The 18417-nt window shown below is 50.8% G+C and overlaps 1 protein-coding gene across 2 annotated transcripts in view; it reads left to right on the forward strand.

Moving 5' to 3' along the window:
* The first annotated feature begins 4148 nt into the window (after nucleotides 1-4148).
* ASMT (acetylserotonin O-methyltransferase) overlaps nucleotides 4149-18417 on the forward strand; it is a 28511-nt gene continuing 14242 nt past the window's right edge. For both annotated transcript variants that reach the window (NM_001285598.1, XM_018044436.1), the window contains 4 exon segments: nucleotides 4149-4217; nucleotides 7435-7609; nucleotides 10081-10210; nucleotides 10802-10870. In NM_001285598.1, the coding sequence (NP_001272527.1) occupies nucleotides 4149-4217; nucleotides 7435-7609; nucleotides 10081-10210; nucleotides 10802-10870 (443 nt within the window).

Raw genomic sequence — 18417 nt, forward strand, 5'->3', positions numbered from 1 at the left:
GGTTGCCATGCCCTCCTCCAGGGGATCTTCCCGACCCAGGGATCGAACTTGGGTCTCCTGCACTGACAGGCGGACCCTTTATCGACCAAATCACCCAGTGACTAGCTCGTGTGGAATCTTTGATTTTACACATCAGACCTGGAGTGTTTTAAAAGCCAAAAGAACCTGATTTCCTGATCGCGGGGATCCAAGCTGGCCCATTTGAACGCAGAATTCCAAAGAATAGCAAGGAGAGATAAGAAAGCCTTCTTCAGCAATCAATGCAAAGAAACAGAGGAAAACAACAGAACGGGAAAGACTAGAGATCTCTTCAAGAAAATTAGAGATACCAAGGGAACATTTCATGCAAAGGTGGGCTCGATAAAGGACAGAAATGGTCTGGACCTAACAGAAACAGAAGATATTAAGAAGAGGTGGCAAGAATACACAGAAGAACTGTACAAAAAAGATCTCCACGACCAAGATAATCAGGATGGTGTGATCACTCACCCAGAGCCAGACATCCTGGAATGTGAAGTCAAGTGGACCTTAGAAAGCATCACTATGAACAAAGCTAGTGGAGGTGATGGAATTCCGGTAGAGCTATTTCAAATCCTGAAAGATGATGCTGTGAAAGTGCTGCACTCAATACGTCAGCAAATTTGGAAAACTCAGCAGTGGCCACAGGACTGGAAAAGGTCAGATTTCATTCCAATCCCAAAGAAAGGCAATGCCAAAGAATGCTCAAACTACCAAACAGTTGCACTCATCTCACATGCTAGTAAAGTAATGGTCAAAATTCTCCAAGCCAGGCTTCAGCAATACATTAACCATGAACTTCCAGATTGTTCAAGCTGGTTTTCGAAAAGGCAGAGGAAACAGAGATCAAATTGCCAACATCCGCTGGATCATCGAAAAAGCAAGAGAGGTCCAGAAAAACATCTATTTCTGCTTTATTGACTGTGCCAAAGCCTTTGACTGTGTGGATCACAATAAACTGGAAAATTCTGAAAGAGATGGGAATACCAGATCACCTGACCTGCCTCTTAAGAAACCTACATGCAGGTCAGGAAGCAACAGTTAGAACTGGACATGGAACAACAGACTGGTTCCAAATAGGAAAAGGAGTACGTCAAGGCTGTATATTGTCACCCTGCTTATTTAACTTCTATGCAGAGTACATCATGAGAAACGCTGGACTGGAAGAAGCACAAGCTGGAATCCAGATTGCCGGGAGAAATATCAATAACCTCAGATATGCAGATGACACCACCCTTATGGCAGAAAGTGAAGAGGAACTAAAGAGCCTCTTGATGAAAGTGAAAGTGGAGAGTGACAAAGTTGGCTTAAAGCGCAACATTCAGAAAACGAAGATCATGGCATCTGGTCCCATCACTTCATGGGAAATAGATGGGGAAACAGTGGAAACAGTGTCAGACTTTATTTTGGGGGGGGGGCTCCAAAATCACTGCAGATGGTGACTGCAGCCATGAAATTAAAAGACGCTTACTACTTGGAAGGAAAGTTGTGACCAACCTAGACAGCATATTAAAAAGCAGAGACATCACTTTGCCAACAAAGGTCTGTTTAGTCAAGGCTATGGTTTTTCCTGTGGTCGTGAGCGACTGAACTCAGACAGAAGCTGGCCCAGGGGCAGGTCTCTGAACGGCCGCTCCCCCAGGCAACCTGCGCTTGCCGTCAAGATTGAGGACTGGGCAGATGAACGTCCTGTTCCTTCAAGTCCCTTCACGGGTCCTGAGATCAGAGACTGTGGCCGACGGGAGGGTGACCGTCCATCTGGAGAATGAGATGTGCTGATGGTCGAATAGTCAGAGGCTCTGAGCCATGGATCCGACCCCCATCCTTCCTTAGTTGCAGCTCAGTCGCTCAGTCGTGTCCGACTCTGCGACCCCACGGGCTGCAGCACGCCAGGCCTCCCTGTCCATCCCCAACTCCCGGAGTTCACTCAAACTCATGTCCGCCGCGTCGGTGATGCCATCCAGCCATGTCATCCTCTGTCGTCCCTGATCAGTCTGCATTGATTAAGGAGGCCAGGAAACCCTGCCCGGTTACCATTTTCTGCTCCTGCAAGAGTGACTCCAAGGTCTGACCCTGAATTTCACGGTTCAGTCTCAGGGCGGTGCTGATCCTCTTCAACGCTCCATCTCATCACTAAACTAATCGCCTTCAGTGAAGACCCAGGATTGATTCCACAGCCTCAGGGGATCTGGCTGAGAAAGCGCTGCTGGCGGTTTAATCAAGCAAATGCACTCGGTGGCCAGTTGCTCTGTCCTCTTGGGGGTCCCTCCTGAGGGTCCCCCCGTCGCCTTCCCCTTTAGGCTTTTTGTCAATAAACCTTTCCTGGAACCCTTTCTCTACCACCTGTCCCGTCAACAAGGCTTTCACCTGTGTGATCATCTTGCTTTATTGGTATCTGTTCCACCACCCTTTTTGTCAATAAAGCTTTATTGGAACCTTGTTCTAACACCTCTCTGGTCAATAAAGCTTTATTGGTATCTGTTTCACCACCTTTTTTTAATCAATAAAGCTTTATTGGAACCTTGTTCCAACACTTGCCTGGTTAATAAAGCTTTATTGGTATCTGTTCCATCACCTGTTTTGTCAATGAACCTTTATTGAAACCCTGTTCCACCACCTGTTTTGTCAATAAGGTATCTGTTCCACCACCCTTTTTGTCAATAAAGCTTTATTGGAAACTTGTTCCAACACCTGTCTGGTCAATAAAGCTTTATTGGTATCTGTTCCACTCGCCTTTTGTGTGTGTGTGTGTGTGTGTGTGTGTGTGTGTGTGTGTGTGTGTGTGTGTGAATAAAGCTTTATTGGAACCCTTGCTCGCCCAGCCACGAAGCAGAGAGGACCTCTCCGAGACGAAGCAGAGCAGAGCGTTGTTTCATAGTCGGAGCTTTCCCCCAGCCCCTAATCCAGCAGGGCGTCCCCAGAAACAGGGCATGAGGTACAGCTTGGTCAGTGGACACTGAGGTGTGCCTGCCGGGGTTCAGGATGGAAGAGGGCAGGGTGGGGGGTGGAAGCTGAAGCGCCCGTCTGGGCTCCATGAAGCTGAGCGTCAGAGATGGCTGGGAAAGAGAGTGTATCCCCCAGTGGGGCTGGGACGGCCCACGGCAGGACAGCAGCTCAGGGCAGGTTCTGGGCTTCCTCCCCCAACAGCGGGGCTCACCACGGTCCCTGGCGATGGAAATGCCGCTGCCGGAAATAACTGATCACCCTGATGATCGGGGATGCCTCGACCACCCCCGTGTATGAGGTTGAATCACGGCTCCCCAAACAGCTGTCCATGTCCTCACCCCCAGAACCTGAGAACCTGGCCTTGTTTGGACAAAGGTTCTCTGCAGCTGTGATGGAGTGAAGGGTCTGAGATGAGGTCCTCCTGGGTGGAGGTGGCCCTAAACCCAAGGACAGGGTCTTTGTAAGACTCAGGAGAGGAGAGACACGGACACAGAGGAGAAGCCACGTGGAGACGGAGGTGGAGACGGGAGGGAGGTGGCCACCAGCCCAGGGATGGACGCCCGGAGCCCCTAGCCCAGGGATGGATGCCCAGAGCCACCAGCCCAGGGATGGATGCCCGGAGCCCCCAGAAGCTGGAAGAGGTTGGGAAGGAGCCTCTGGACAGCGCTCAGCCCTGGGACACCCTGACCTCAGACATCTGGTCTCCAGGGCTAGGGGAGGACGGATACCTGTGGTTTTAATCCCACAGTGTGTGGTCATTTGTTACGGCTGCACCCAGACAGTTAATACACCTGTCCCCCACATTTGAAGGGCTCAGAGCGTGTTCAGTCCATCCAGTGAGTCATCATCAGTAGTGATTAGTGGGCATGTGGGTTTGGGACCAGTGGCACAGCTGATGGTACAAGGATGGGAGGGGGCTGGAGGTGACAGGCGATTTTCGGGCTGTGTGCTCATCACAGACAGAAGGAGTGAACAGAAGCCCCAGGGGTCCCCTGTAAGCTTTCTCATCCCCTTCAGCAGGCTGACGGAATCTCCTAGAACGATCCGTCTTGGGCTTGCTCCTCGGCGTCCAGCTGGCGGGGTCAGTAGTGACCCGCTGGCCGTCCGCCCAGGTTGCTCATAGACTGGTGAAGCCGAGCTAAGATAGCCGGGGTCCCTCCAAGCCAGACCAGCCCGGAAGGAAGATGTGCTCCCAGGAGGGTGAGGGCTACCGTCTCCTGAAGGAATATGCCAACGGCTTCATGGTCTCCCAGGTAGGAAGAGGCCCCATCGGCTGGGGTTCTGTTGCCTGGAGGTGAGGAGGACGATAGGCACTCAGTGCTGAGTGAGGACGGGGTCTCCTCCGGGGGGCGCGAGGGTGTGCTGGAACTCTGGGCGTGTCCACGGGCAGAAGCTTGGCCATCGGGGCCTGGGGCCCTTCCAGGCCTGTGTTGGCCCTCACAGAGTGGCGTCTCAGAACGGCACTTGGAGGCGCTTTCCTGGGGGCTCATTTGGTGAAGAATCTGCCTGCAAAGCAGGAGGTCCAGGTTCCACCCCTGGGTCGGGAAGACCCCCTGGAGGAGGGAATGGCAGCCCACTCCAGGATGCTTGCCTGCAGAATCCCATGGGCAGAGAGGCCTGGGGGGCTACAGTCCATGGGGGTCGACAATGAGTCAGACATGACTGACTGACTAACCCTGTTTTCATTGTTAGTGAAACAAGAGTGCGTACAATCTTACTAGAATAAAACTTAATATAAGCCGAGTATTAAGAAATAGCATCTCAGTAGAACAAAGGTGAATCCGGCGTTGAGGATAAAACTTAATAGAACCTCAGCAGAACAACAGGCTTAATAAAATCTTGGATGCGTTGGGAGGCTGGGATTGAGAAATATCCACTGTTGATCGTGTGTATAAAACAGGACTAGTGAGAACCTGCAGTACAGCTCAGGGAACTCGACTCAGAGTTCTCTGCTGACCCACATGAGAAGGAAATGCAGAATAGGAGGGGATGTACGTGTAAGCGACGGCTGATTCCCTTTGCGGTCCAGAGACTAACACAGCGTTGTAAAGCTGCTGCTGTAAAATTAACTAAATATTTCGATAGAACAAGAGTGAATCCAGTGTGAAGAGAATAAAGCTGAATCCAACCTGAGTGGAATCAGAGCCTCAGTAAAACTCAGTAGAAGGACCTCCCTGAGGACCCAGTGACTAACACTCGGAGTTCCCAATGCAGCGGCCCGGGGTTCGGCCGTGGGTCAGGGAACTAGACCCCACATACCCCGACTAAGACCTGGTGGAGACTAATAAATACAGATAAAAATAATTTAAAAACTCAATAGAATAAAATCTGAATACAACCTTAGTAGGATGAGTTCAAAACATCTCACTCAGCCAAGAGGGATTGCAACTTCCCTGGTGGCTCAGAGGTTAAAGCGTCTGCCTGCAACGCGGGAGACCTGGGTTCGATCCCTGGTGGCTCAGAGGTTAAAGCGTCTGCCTGCAACGCGGGAGACCTGGGTTCGATCCCTGGTGGCTCAGAGGTTAAAGCGTCTGCCTGCAACGCGGGAGACCTGGGTTCGATCCCTGGTGGCTCAGAGGTTAAAGCGTCTGCCTGCAACGCGGGAGACCTGGGTTCGATCCCTGGGTTGGGAAGATCGCCTGGAGAAGGAAATGGCAACCCACTCCAGCATTCTTGCCTGGAGAATCCCATGGACGGAGGAGCCTGGAGAGCTACAGTCCACGGGGTCGCAAAGAGTCGGACACGACTGAGCGACTTCACTTCACTTACTATAGTACGAGTTAATACACCTCAGTGGAAAGCCAACGCCATACTAATTGGATAAAACGTAACGCAACCTCAATAGGACAATTGATAAAACCTCGATAGGATGAGAGCGCACCCAGCTTTCAGAGAATAAAACGTCCTGCAGCCTTACAGAATCAGAGTCACCACCCCTTTAACAGAACAAGAGCTGATACCATCTTAACAGAAGATGACTGAAGACAGCCTTCGTATGAAGAGAGCTGATAAAATGTGAATAGAAAAAACCTGAATGCAACCTAAATGGAGTGAGAGTTTATAATACCTGAATAGAACCAGAGTGCACCCAACGTTAAGGCAGGAAAATGAACTACAATCCCTTGGAATAGGGGTTCATAAAATCTTCTTTCACAGAGAGTGAAAGAAACCGGAATACAGGGCTTATACTATCCTTGCAGGCTAAGTGTTAGTCACTCAGTCGTGTCCGACTCTGCGACCCCATGGGCTGTGGCCCTCCAGGCTCCTCTGTCCATGGGATTCTCCAGGCAAGGATACTGGAGTGGGTTGCCATTTCTTCCTCCAGGGGATCTTCCCGACCCAGGGATCAAACTCGGGTCTCCTGCATTGTCAGGCAGATTCTTTCCTGTCTGAGCCACCAGGGGAAACCCCAGAGGCGCTTGTCTGCTGAAACCTGGCAGCAGAGACTGAATAAAACCTGAATATAGCCGCTTGTATAATCACAGCAGGGTAAGAGATCGTGCCAACTTTACTGAACAAGAATCAACACAACTTTAACAGGGTGAGAACTGATTCCATGTGAACAGAATACGGCTGAATACAACCTTTGTACAAGGGGAGTTAATAAAATCCTGATAGAAGAAAATCTGAATGCACTCTTAATGGGCTGTTCATGACATCTCAATAGAACAAGAGTCATTAAAACTTAATATAATTAGAGTTAATATTAAGCTCACTGCAAGAGCTGATACCATCTTAAGAGGATAAAGCTTAACAGCATCTTAATATAGTAGGACTTCGAGTGACCTATTAAGGATAACAACTAATAGAACTTTAAGAAGAGTAGATACGATCTTAACAGAATAAGAGTTAATACAGTCTCAACAGAACAGGAATGGATAGGCCTTTTTAATGTAAACGTTTAATTTTATACTGGGGTATAGCCAGTGAACAACGCTGTGATGGTTTCAGGTGGACGGCAAAGGGACTCAGCCAGACATGGACACGTACCCACTCTCCCCCAAACTCCCCTCCCAGCCAGGCTGCCGCGTGACGTGGAGCAGAGCTCCCTGTGCTGGGCAGCAGGTCCTTGCTGGTTCTCCATGTTAAATCCAGCAGAGTGTCCATGTCCATCCCAGACTCCCTGACTATCCCTTCCCCCATCCTTCCCCCTGGTGACCATCAGGTTATTACAGAGTATTGAGCAGAGTTCCCTGTGCTGGGCAGCAGGTCCTTGCTGGTTCTCCATGTTAAATCCAGCAGTGTGTCCATGTTCACCCCAAAGTCCCTGACCATCCTCTCCGGCACCAACCATAAGTTCATTTTCTAAGTCTGTGAGTCTCTTTCTGTTTTATAAGTTGGTTGTGTCATCTCTATAGATCCCACATGTAAGGGATGCCGTGTGATATTTCTCCCTCTCTGTCTGACTCACCCTCCTGAGAGTGTGAGTCTCCTGAGAACTAAGGCTGACTCTGGCTTCATTGCCCCGAGGTTCTCTTTGCTGCCTGTGAGCTGGGGGTGTTTGACCTCCTGGCAGAGGCCCTGGAGCCCTTGGACTCAGCGGCAGTGTCTTCACGTCTGGGCTCCAGCCCCCGGGGGACAGAGCTGCTGCTGGACACCTGCGTGTCCCTGAAGCTGCTGCAAGCCGCCGTGAGGGGAGGAAAAGGTAAGCACCCTGGCTCTTTGGAAGAAGGCGTTTTAAAGGCACACTCTCAGCACAGTTTTCCGTTTTATTTTTCTGGAAAGAGCCACAGAGTAAGTCTTCTCAGCCTGGTGGGCTGGCCACTGTGTCTCTGCAGATGACACTCATCTCTGCCTTCGGAGCATCAGGGCTGCTGGAGACAGGCAGACGGGCGGGGCTGAGTCCTAATAAAACTTTATTGGTCAGACAGGTGGTGGAACAGGGTTCCAAATAAAGCTTTCTTGATCAAACAGGTGGTGGAACAGGGTTCCAGTAAAGCTTTATAGACCAGACAGGCAGTGAAACAGAGTTACAATAAAGCTTTTTAGCAGAAAAGGTGACGGAACAAGGTTCCAATAAAGCTTTATTGTCAACACAGGTGGTGGAACAGGATTCCAATAAAGCTTTATTGGCCAGGCAGGTGGTAGAACAAGGTTCCAATAAAGCTTTATTGACCAAACAGATGCTGGAACAAGGTTCCAATAAAGCTTTATTGTCAACACAGGTGGTGGAACAGGATTCCAATAAAGCTTTATTGACCAAACAGGTTGTGGAACAGGGTTCCAGTAAAGCTTTATAGATCAGACAGGCAGTGAAACAGAGTTATAATAAAGCTTTTTAGAAGAACAGGTGATGGAACAAGGTTCCAATAAAGCTTTATTGGCCAGAGAGGTGGTGGAACAGAGTTCCTATGAAGATTTATTGACCAGACAGGTGGTGGAACAGGGTTCCAATAAAGGTTTATTGACAAAACAGGTGGTGGGACAACATTCCAATAAAGCCTTGTTGACTAGACAGGTGGTAGACAGGGTTCCAGTAAAGATTTATTGATAGACAGGTTGTGGAACAGGGTTCCAGTAAAGCTTTTTAGACCAGACAGGCAGTGAAACAAAGTTACAATAAAGCTTTTCAGCAGAACAGGTGATGGAACAAGGTTCCAATAAAGCTTTATTGGCAAAAACAGATGGCCAAAACCGGGTACCAGACTCGGGTTGTCATTTGCTGACTGTGGATCAGGAAGTTTCGAGAGGCTGGTGTTTGCACTGAAACCCTGATGAAATATCCAAGGAACAAGACAGAAATGTGACCGAAAAGTTACATGGGAGTAATTTTTCCATCATGTTCAACTGCTTCTTTTCAAGGGTTGCCCTTTGTGTTTAGATCATACCCTTGTTTTGGTGTTAAAGCTGCTTTCCTCTTACGGAAGATGGTCTTTGCCAGTTTTTACTTTTAATGCCTTTTTTTTTTTTGCAAAATTAAAAATTGTAAGCCCTATCTCAGTCACTCAGATGATTTTTTTTTTTTTAAGAATCTTGAGAATTTGTGAAATTGCAAAGTGTAGGGACCACTGCCTGACAAAGTACGGGTGGCTGGGCGGGCAACGGTAGGGGTGGGTGATGGGCTTTCTCCCTGAAGCAAGGACTTGCGTCCCCATTGGATTTATGGGGTGCAAACAGTGAGGGTGAGTTAACTCGAACAGGAGGACATTGTTTGGGGGTTGACGGTACTCAGATGGCCGCGGGCTTGGGAATCCAGCAGTCACGCCCTGTGAGTAAGCTTTGCAGCCCCTTCCCTTTCCCCCACTGGCAGTGCTGACCTCGAACCCCCAGCGCAGGCTGCGGTCTGGCCAGGACACACCTGTGGAGGATGGTGGACGTTCACGGGGAAGCTCCTGGGGGCGGGAGGAGCCTGCTGTACCTGCAGACCCTCGGGGAGGCACGTCGGGATGTGGGCTAACCTGCCGGCCCGGAGACGCGGGGATGCTCGGCTCAGAGACCAGGTCACAGAACCTCCTGCTGCGGCTCTGTTGCCCTGGGGACCCCTTGGAGCCCCGCGAGCATTCGGCAGGTACAGGTTGGGCAGAAACAGTGAGCGGATTCAGTTCAGCCCAGTCGCTCCGTCGTGTCCGACTCTTCGCGACCCCATAGACTGCAGCACACCAGGCTTCCCTGTCCTTCCCCATCTCCTAGAGTTTGCTCCAACTCATGTCCATCGAGTCGGGGGTGCCGTCCAACCATCTCATCCTCTGTCGTCCCCTTCTCCTCCCGCCTGCAGTCTTTCCCAGCATCAGGGGCTTTTCCAGTGAGTCAGTTCTTTGCAGCAGGTGGCCTAAGTATTGGAGCCCCATAGACACGTATTACATGTAGTCGACGGGTCGCAAAGGGTCGGAGGCGACTGAGGGATTGAACAACACAGGGGCTCGCTGGCCCTTTCCATTTGCTAATCGGATCTTTCCGTGGGATTTACCAAAGCTGAAGGCAGCAGGCAGGGCACGCAGCCCCTGCACCACAGGTCAGCCGGTCCTTCGGGACCGAGGGTCCAGCTGTTGGGGTTCCGACGGTCCCAGGCGAGAATCACGTCTCCAATCAGGAAGTTGCCAGAGTCACTGTTGGCATCTTGGCGATGCCTGGGTGTCTAACTTTATTTTTTTCCCCCTCCGTTCTGTTTGTTTTCAGCTGTGTATGCCAACACGGAGCTCGCCAGCACCTACCTGGTGAGAGGCAGCCCCAGGTCCCAGCGGGACATGCTGCTGTACTCGGGCAGGACCGCTTACGTCTGCTGGCGCCACCTGGCTGAGGCAGTGAGGTGCGTGTCAGCCGCGCCCCCGAGTCCCCAGGGCTGCTGGCGGGCTGGCTTCCGGGCGTCCCGGGAACCAACATGTTAGATTTCTTATCGCACGGGTCTCCAGACTCCCGGGTCTAATGCCTGACGGTGTGAGGGGAGCTGATGGGATCACAGCAGGGATAACGGGCGCAGTCACTGGAAGGACTGACGCTGAAGCCCCGATCCTCTGGCCACCTGATGTGAAGCACTGACCCACTGGAAAAGACCCCGATGCTGGGAAGGACTGAAGGCGGGGGGAGAAGGGGGCGACAGAGGATGAGATGGGTGGATGGCATCACCGACTCCATGGACATGGGTGTGAGCAAGCTCCGGGAGCTGGTGATGGACAGGGAGGCCTGGCACGCTGCAGCCCACGGGGTCGCAAAGAATCGGACACGCCTGAGGGACTGCACTGAACTGCAAACTGGAAAACGATTCCTGAGTAGTCTTGGGTTACTCGTTTCCGGCACAAGCCATCTGTGGTGCCAGGGTAAGGTCTGTGAGCGCAAGGCTGCGTGAACGGAGTGCTGTGACCTCTCGGGGCCTGAGTGACGGTCTCCTCCTCGTTTTCAGGGAAGGGAGGAACCAGTATCCGAAAGCCTTCGGGATCCCGTCCGAGGAGCTCTTCTCTGCCATCTACAGGTGACGCTGCCCACCCACTTGGCGTCCTGCTTTAGAATCAATTTCTGTATTTCTCACTGAAGGACAACCACTTTGCAGTGTTGTGTGCGTTTCTGCCGGACATCCGCATGAATCAGCCGTGGGTTGACCTGCGTCCCCTCCCTCTTGAAACTCCATCCCACCCCTCTAGTTTGGCCGAGAGCCCTGGTTTGAGCCCCCTGAGTCACCCCGCAGATCCCCATCGGCTATCCGCCTCACATATGGTGACGTACGTTTCCGAGTTCCTCTCTCCGTACCTCCCGCCTTCTCCCTCCTCCCTACCTCCCAGGGTCCATAACTCTGTTCGGTTACATCTGCGCCTCCGCTGATGCCCTGCCAATGCGTCCATGAGCACCGACTTTCTAGATTCCATGCATATGTCTCAGTACAAGATATTTGTTTTCTGACTTGCTTCCCTCTGTAACAGGCTGCAGGATCCTCCGTCTCATTAGAACTGACTCAAAGGCGTTCCTTTTCGTGGCTGAGTCACATTCCATTGAATACATGTACCACAAATTCTTTATTCATTCTGCCGATGGGCATCTAGCTTGCTTGAAATGTTACAGCAACTGTGTTGATTTACGATGTTCCATGAATTGCCACTCTACAGTAAAGGGATTCGGTTATGCAAATATACGCATGATTTCATTTTGTAACAACTGATGAATGTCCCACCCAGTATATGCACCATGTCTTCTTTCTCCATTCCTCTGCTGATGGACCTTGCGGTTGCTTCTGTGTCTTTGCTGTTGTGAAGAGTGTTTTGATGCACCCTGGGGTGCACGTGTCCTTTCTAATTGTGGTTTTCTCCAGGTGTATGCCCCAGCGGCGGGACCACAGGATCGTACAATACCTCTATCTCTAGTTTTTTAAGGACATTCCACACCGTTTTCCATAATACCTGCACAAGTACAGATTCCCACGAAAACTGCAGAGGGCTCCTTTTTCTCCATGAGCTACAGACATTTAATGTTTGTAGAGTTTTTGATAATGGCAGTTCTGGCCGGTGAGAGATGATATACCTGTTGTAGGTTTGATTTGCATTCCCTAATATTCAGCAACCTCCCTGGTGGCTCAGCTGGTAAAGAATCCGCCTGCAGTGCAGGAGACCTGGGTTCGATTCCTGGGTCGGGAAGATCCCCTGGAAGAGGGCGTGGCGACCCACGCCAGTTTTCTTGCCTGGAGAATCCCATGGACAGAGGAGCCTGATGGGCTACCGTCCATGGGCTTGCAGAGAGTCGGACACGACTGAGTGACTAACACTTTCAAGAGCGATGCTGACATCTTTTCATGTGATTTTCTTAACGGGGTGTGAGCTAAAGGTACCTCTTGAACTTGGATTCGTGCACCTTGCCCAGTGTCTAACTCTTTCCGCTGACCGCCGGTAGAAAGCTTCTTGGAGGGCAGCAGTTTCATGCTTAGAGCCCAGTCGACCGGGTGAAGGTCAAGGGCCCTTCAGCGCAGCCTTTGGTCGTTGTTCCAAACTCGGACACAAGGTGGAAGCATTTCTTCATGGCCGCCTTTTTTTTTTTTTTTTTTTTTTTTAAATTTTCATCGTTGCTTTCTATTGGAAATGGCACCCCGCTCCAGGACTCCTGCCTGGAAACTCCCATGGATCAAGGAGCCTGGTGGGCTGCAGTCCATGGGGTCGTTGAGAGTCAGACACGACCAAACGACTTCACTTTCACGCATTGGAGAAGGAAATGGCAATCCACTCCAGTACTCTTGCCTGGAGAATCCCAGGGACGGGGGAGCCTGGTGGGCTGCCGTCTATGGGGTCGCACGGAGTCGGACACGACTGAAGCGACTCAGCAGCCTCAGCGTTGAGTTTCCACGTGGTGTTTCTTTTTTTCAGGTATTCGGGAGTTTGATTCAGTTATGCATAGAGGTGTATTTCTTTTTTTCAGGTATTCGGGAGTTTGATTCACTTATGCATAGAGGTGTATTTCTTTTTTGGGTTCTTCTTCTCACAGAGGTAATTATATGTTCAGTAGACTTCCCCGTGCAATTCAGCACAGACTTTTTGATCATCAATTCCGTATATATGAGCGTGTATATGTTCACTCCTAACCTTTCCTTTGTCTCTTTCCCATAATTTTTTTTTTTTGATAGTCATAAGTTCCTTTGAGCCTTACTGGTAGTTCAGTTGGTAAAGAATCCGCCTGCAATGCAGCAGACGCCGGTTCGATTCCTGGGTTGGGAAGATTCCCCTGGAGGAAGGATAGGCCACCCACTCCAGGATTCTTGGGCTTCCCTGGTGGCTCAGCTGGTAAAGAATCCGCCTGCAATGTTGGGAGACCTGGGTTTGATCCCTGGGTTGGGAAGATCCCCTGGAGAAGGGAAAGGCCACCCACTGCAGGATTCTGGCCTGGAGAATCCCGTGGGCTGTATAGTCCGTGGGGTCATAAAGAGTCGGACACGACTGAGCGCGTTTCACCCAGAAGCTTCTTTACTCCGTTTCAGAGTCTGGCTCCGTTGTGTCCGTCAGTTCGTCTGGTGAGCGCCTAGAGCCCCCGTCATGGTCCTGTGACGCCTGTCTTTGTCTGACTCCCGTCACTTGGTGCGGTAGCCGCTCGGCCCGTCCAGGCTGCTGGCAGCGGCCTCCTTCCGCTCCGCTCTGTGGCTGGGCCGTGTTCCTGTGCAGAGGCCTTACCACCCTGCCTCCCTTTTCCTGTCAATGGACGTTTCGGCAGATTTGATATCTTGGCCGTTCTGTATCCTGCTGCCCCGAAAACAGGAAGGCGTGTGTTATTCTGAAATAGGACTTTTCCTCTGGATCTGAGCCCAGAAGTGGGATTACTGGATTGTACGGTTGCTGGATGCTGAAGTTTTATAAGGAACCTCCATGCCGTTTTCCACGTTTGGTGCACCAGTTTAGCTCCTCACCAAGAGTACAGGAGGGTTCCGCTTTTCGGCTGCCCTTGGCACCACTTAGTGTTTGTAGATCTTACCGAAGATGGCCATTCTGACCGGTTCGAAGGGATGCCTCATGGCACTTTTGATTTGCTTCTCTCTAGTGATTACTGATGCTGAGCATCTTTTTATGGGCCTGATGCCAACCTGTATGCCTTCTTGGACGAGATATCCATTTTGATCTTTGGCATATATATATATATTTTTTTCTTCCTGGGTTGTCTGTGTTTGTCATATTGAGATCATGAGCTCTTTATAAGTTTTGGAGTTGAGTTTCTTGTGAGTGTCTTCATTCGCAAATACTTTTTTTTTTTTTTTTACAGTCTGAACACTGTCTGGTTCTCTCATTCAGGACTTTCTTTGCTGTGCAAATGCTCTTCAGGGAGTTGAGGTCCTGTCTTTTTTTTGTTGATTATTCATTATACTAATATATATATAGTTCAGCTCAGTCGCTCAGTCGTGTCCGACTCTTTGTGACCCCATGGACTGCAGCACGCCAGGCCTCCCTGTCCATCACCAACTCCTGGAGCTGGCTCAAACTCATGTCCATCGAGTCGGTGATGCCATCCAACCATCTCACCCTCTGTCGTCCCCTTCTCCTCCTGCCTTCAGTCTTTCCCAGCATCAGGGTCTTTTCAAATGAGTCAGCTCTTCGCATCAGGTGGCCACAGTATTGGAGTTTCAGCTTCAGCATCAGTCCTTCCAGTGAACATTCAGGACTGATTTCCTTTAGGATGGACTGGTTGGATCCAAGGGACTCTCAAGCGTCGTCTCCAGCACCGCAGTTCAAAAGCATCAATTCCTCTCCTGCCTTCAATTTAACAACAGTAAACATATTGAAAAGCAGAGACATTACTTTGCCAACAATGGTCGTCTAGTCAAGGCTGTGGTTTCTCCTGTGGTCATGTATGGATGTGAGAGTTGGACTGTGAAGAAGGCTGAGCGCTGAGGAATTGGTGCGTTTGAACTGTGCTTTTGGAGAAGACTCTTGAGAGTCCCTTGGACTGCAAGGAGATCCAACCAGTCCATCCTAAAGGAGATCAGCCCTGGGTGTTATTTGGAAGGAATGATGCTAAAGCTGAAGCTCCAGTCCTTTGGCCACCTCATGCGAAGAGTTGACTCATTGGAAAAGACTCTGATGCTGGGAGGGATTGGGGGCAGGAGGAGAAGCGGACGACAGAGGATGAGATGGCTGGATGGCATCACTGACTCGATGGACGTGAGTCTGAGTAAACTCTGGGAGTTGGTGATGGACAGGGAGGCCTGGCGTGCTGCGATTCATGGGGTCGCAAAGAGTCGGACACGACTGAGCGACTGAACTGAACCTCACTGAAACACAGCTTTTATACTTGTCGTTACAAAGCCCAGCCACGAGGTGGCAGCATTTCTCCATAAACCTTTTCTTCCCCCCGTTTGTAGTAGAAATGTTAGTTTCCATTGGAGAACGCTTCCTTTGCGCAGTGTTGGCCTTTGTTTCCAGCGTACAGGACCTTGGATCTCATTATACGCACGTGTTTATCTCTTCTTCATTTTTCCGCCACAGAGGCGGTTCGAGTGTGTTCAGTAGAGGCTGTTCTGAGGATCAATAGGTCATTTTTGATCACGTTTGAGTATATTAATCTGGTGGCTCGGTGGATAAAGAATCTGCCTGCAATGCAGGAGATGAGGGTTTGATCCCCAGGTCGGGAAGATCCCCCTGGAGGAGGGCATGGCAACCCGCTCCAGTGTTCTTGCCTGGAGAATCCTGCAGACAGAGGAGCCTTCTGGGCTACAGTCCACGGGGTCGCAAAGAGTCGGACATGACTGAGTGACTCAGCCTGAAGAAATGTGTGTGTTCTTAGCAAACTCTTAATGGATCCCTCATCACTAACGTTTTTTGTTTTTATAAGCGTAAGGTTCTTTGTGTGTGTGTGTGTAATAAAGTTTTATTAAAGTATAAAGGAGATAGACAGAGCTTCTGACATAGGCATCAGAAGAGGGCAGAAAGAGTGCCCTGCGGCTAGTCTTCAGCGGGATGTTATACAGTCACTAGCAGGCTGCTAACGGAAGAAAGGAAAGTCTCAAAACTCAGAATGGCACCAGGCCCCCCATCCATAAGATGCATTTTGGGGTAATCTTGGCCCGAAAGTCTCTTTCCTCTGTTCCAGCGTCTGTTTCTGTCGGGTGAAGTAGTTGGCTTGTACCCATTGCTAGACTCCAGCCACAGGCGGTCTCCAGTGATATTTCGCCCTGTCTGCCTTGCTTCTCTACGTGTGATCATCCTGCTTCCTTCTCTCAGACCGCACGTGGCATCCTCTCCTGCCCGTCCATGGCTGAGTTGATGGTCCGTCGTGTCTGTGTGGCCCGGCTTCTTTACCCGTTCACCTGTCCCCGAACGCTCAGGCTGTGTCCGTGTCCTGGTTATTTTCCTGGCGCGCTGTGATCTCCCGAGGGTACTGATGTTTTGGAAACCCTGGGGTTTCTCTGGCTCTGTGCCCGGGGTCGGGGTGAGCGTGTCCTAAGATGTTTCACTGTTTCGTTCTCTGAAGGACCCCCATACTCTTCTCCCTCGTACATGGACCGCTCCCCATTCCCAGCAACAATGCAGGGAGGCTCTCTCCCCTCCATACCCTCTTCAGCGTTTATTTGTGGAGATTTTGTGAGATGCCCGTTCTCACAAGATGGGCAAGGTGTCCGGTGAGAAGATACCTCACCGGACTTTGAAGAGGCCTCTCTCTAATAAGCAGGGACGCTTAGCAGGTTTTCATGTCCCTAATGCAATCTCTCTGCCTTCTCGGAAGACATCCCCGTTTCGATCTCTGTCCCCTTTATTTCTTGTGTGTGTGTGTGTGTGTGTGTGTGTGTGTGTGTGTGTGACACAGAGCCGCACAAGCTGTTTCTGTGTTTCGGACACGAGTTCTCCGTGGGTATCTTGGTTTGCAAAGATTGTTCGCCGTTGTGAGTGTTATCTTTTCAGGTGGGGTTCCCCGTGCTGTGCAGATTCGTTTGCGGCTAACTGTGTCCTGTTTTCTTACCTTGGCGTATATTTCATCACTCTCAGTGGATGGCAAGGCTGTCCCGACTGTGTTTCCGCCTGAAGCTCACAGTCTTGGTCCTCTGACTTAGAGCTCGCGCTTTCCTGAAGTGCACCTTTGTATGCGGTCTTGGGGAATATTCCCATTTCGTTCTGGCTTCCATTGTTTCAGGCGCCCCCTACGCTGTCCCGCATGACGCCCGTCAGCTGTCTGGATCCCCAGCATCTCCGGAGGAGGCTCCCCTGCTCTCCTACCGGCTCTGCGGCATCGGATGTGTGTCGAGGGTTTGACCGGGATCATCCTCAGCTGTGTGAGGCGAAACCTCGCTGGAATTAGATCTTCCTCTCATAATTCCTGGTGCCCAGCACGTTTCATGAATCTAACACAACCTCTATAATAGTTTCTTGGAAGAAATATGCATTTCCATCTTTGGCCTTTTTTTTTTTTTTTTCCCATGTGTTGGTTGTGATTTTGGAGATGAATTTCTGGCAGGTATCTTCGTTTGAAAATGATCCTCCCACCCCGCCACAATTTTAGGGATTTCTCCTTCCTTGCGGATGTCCTGGCTGTGGAAACGCTTTTAAGGTTAATTAGGTCCTGTTTTCATTTTGGGTTTAGTTTTCATTCTTCTAACGGAAAGTCGCTCAGTCGTGTCCGACTCTCTGCGACCCCGTGGACTATACAGCCCCGTGGGATTCTCCAGGCCAGAATCCTGGAGTGGGGAGCCGTTCCCTTCTCCAGGGGCTCTTCCCAACCCAGGGATGGAACCCAGGTCTCCTGCATTGCAGGCGGATTCTTTACCAGCTGAGCTATCAGGGAAGCCCAAGAATCCTGGAGTGGGGAGCCGTTCCCTTCTCCAGGGGCTCTTCCCGACCCAGGGATGGAACCCAGGTCTCCCGCATTGCAGGCGGATTCTTTACCAGCTGAGCTATCAGGGAAGCCCAAGAATCCTGGAGTGGGTAGCCTTTCCCTTCTCCAGGGGCTCTTCCCAACCCAGGGATGGAACCCAGGTCTCCTGCATTGCAGGTGGATTCTTTACCAGCTGAGTTACCAGGGAGGCCCCATTATTCTGAGGGGTGGGTGTCAAAATGTGTCCCGCGTGTATTTCCCCTGAGAATTTCATGGAACCTGTCCTTCCATCCAGGTCTTAGACTGTTTGCAGATTCTTGTTGTGTGTGGTGTTAGGGGTGTTCTGATTGCCTTCTCTCTCTCTCTCTCTCTCTCTCTCTCTCTCTCTTTTTTAATTGTTTGAGGGGCATCCACACTGCTATCCATGGTGGTTGGCACCATCTGCATCCCGGGGGGGAGGAGGAGAATTCTGTTTCCTGCACAGACTCTTCAGCACTGAGTGTTTGTGGAGTTGTTTACAGCGGCCATTCTGACCGGTGCCAAGTGATTGCACTGAAATCGGGTTTGCCTCTTGCTAGTAATCCCTGATGTTACGTGTTCCTCACCCCAGCAGAGTGGCTCTGGTATGCTAAGTACACCTGGCTTCTTGCCCCTTTTGCGGCTGAGCCATATTCCACGGTGGTGTACAGCACGGCTTCTTTGTCTGCGTCGTATCCCACGCCTTCCTCGTCTGTGCCTCTCTCCACGGGCAGC

This window comes from Capra hircus, unplaced genomic scaffold, assembly GCF_001704415.2.
Source record: "Capra hircus breed San Clemente unplaced genomic scaffold, ASM170441v1, whole genome shotgun sequence".
Taxonomy (NCBI): domain Eukaryota; kingdom Metazoa; phylum Chordata; class Mammalia; order Artiodactyla; family Bovidae; genus Capra; species Capra hircus.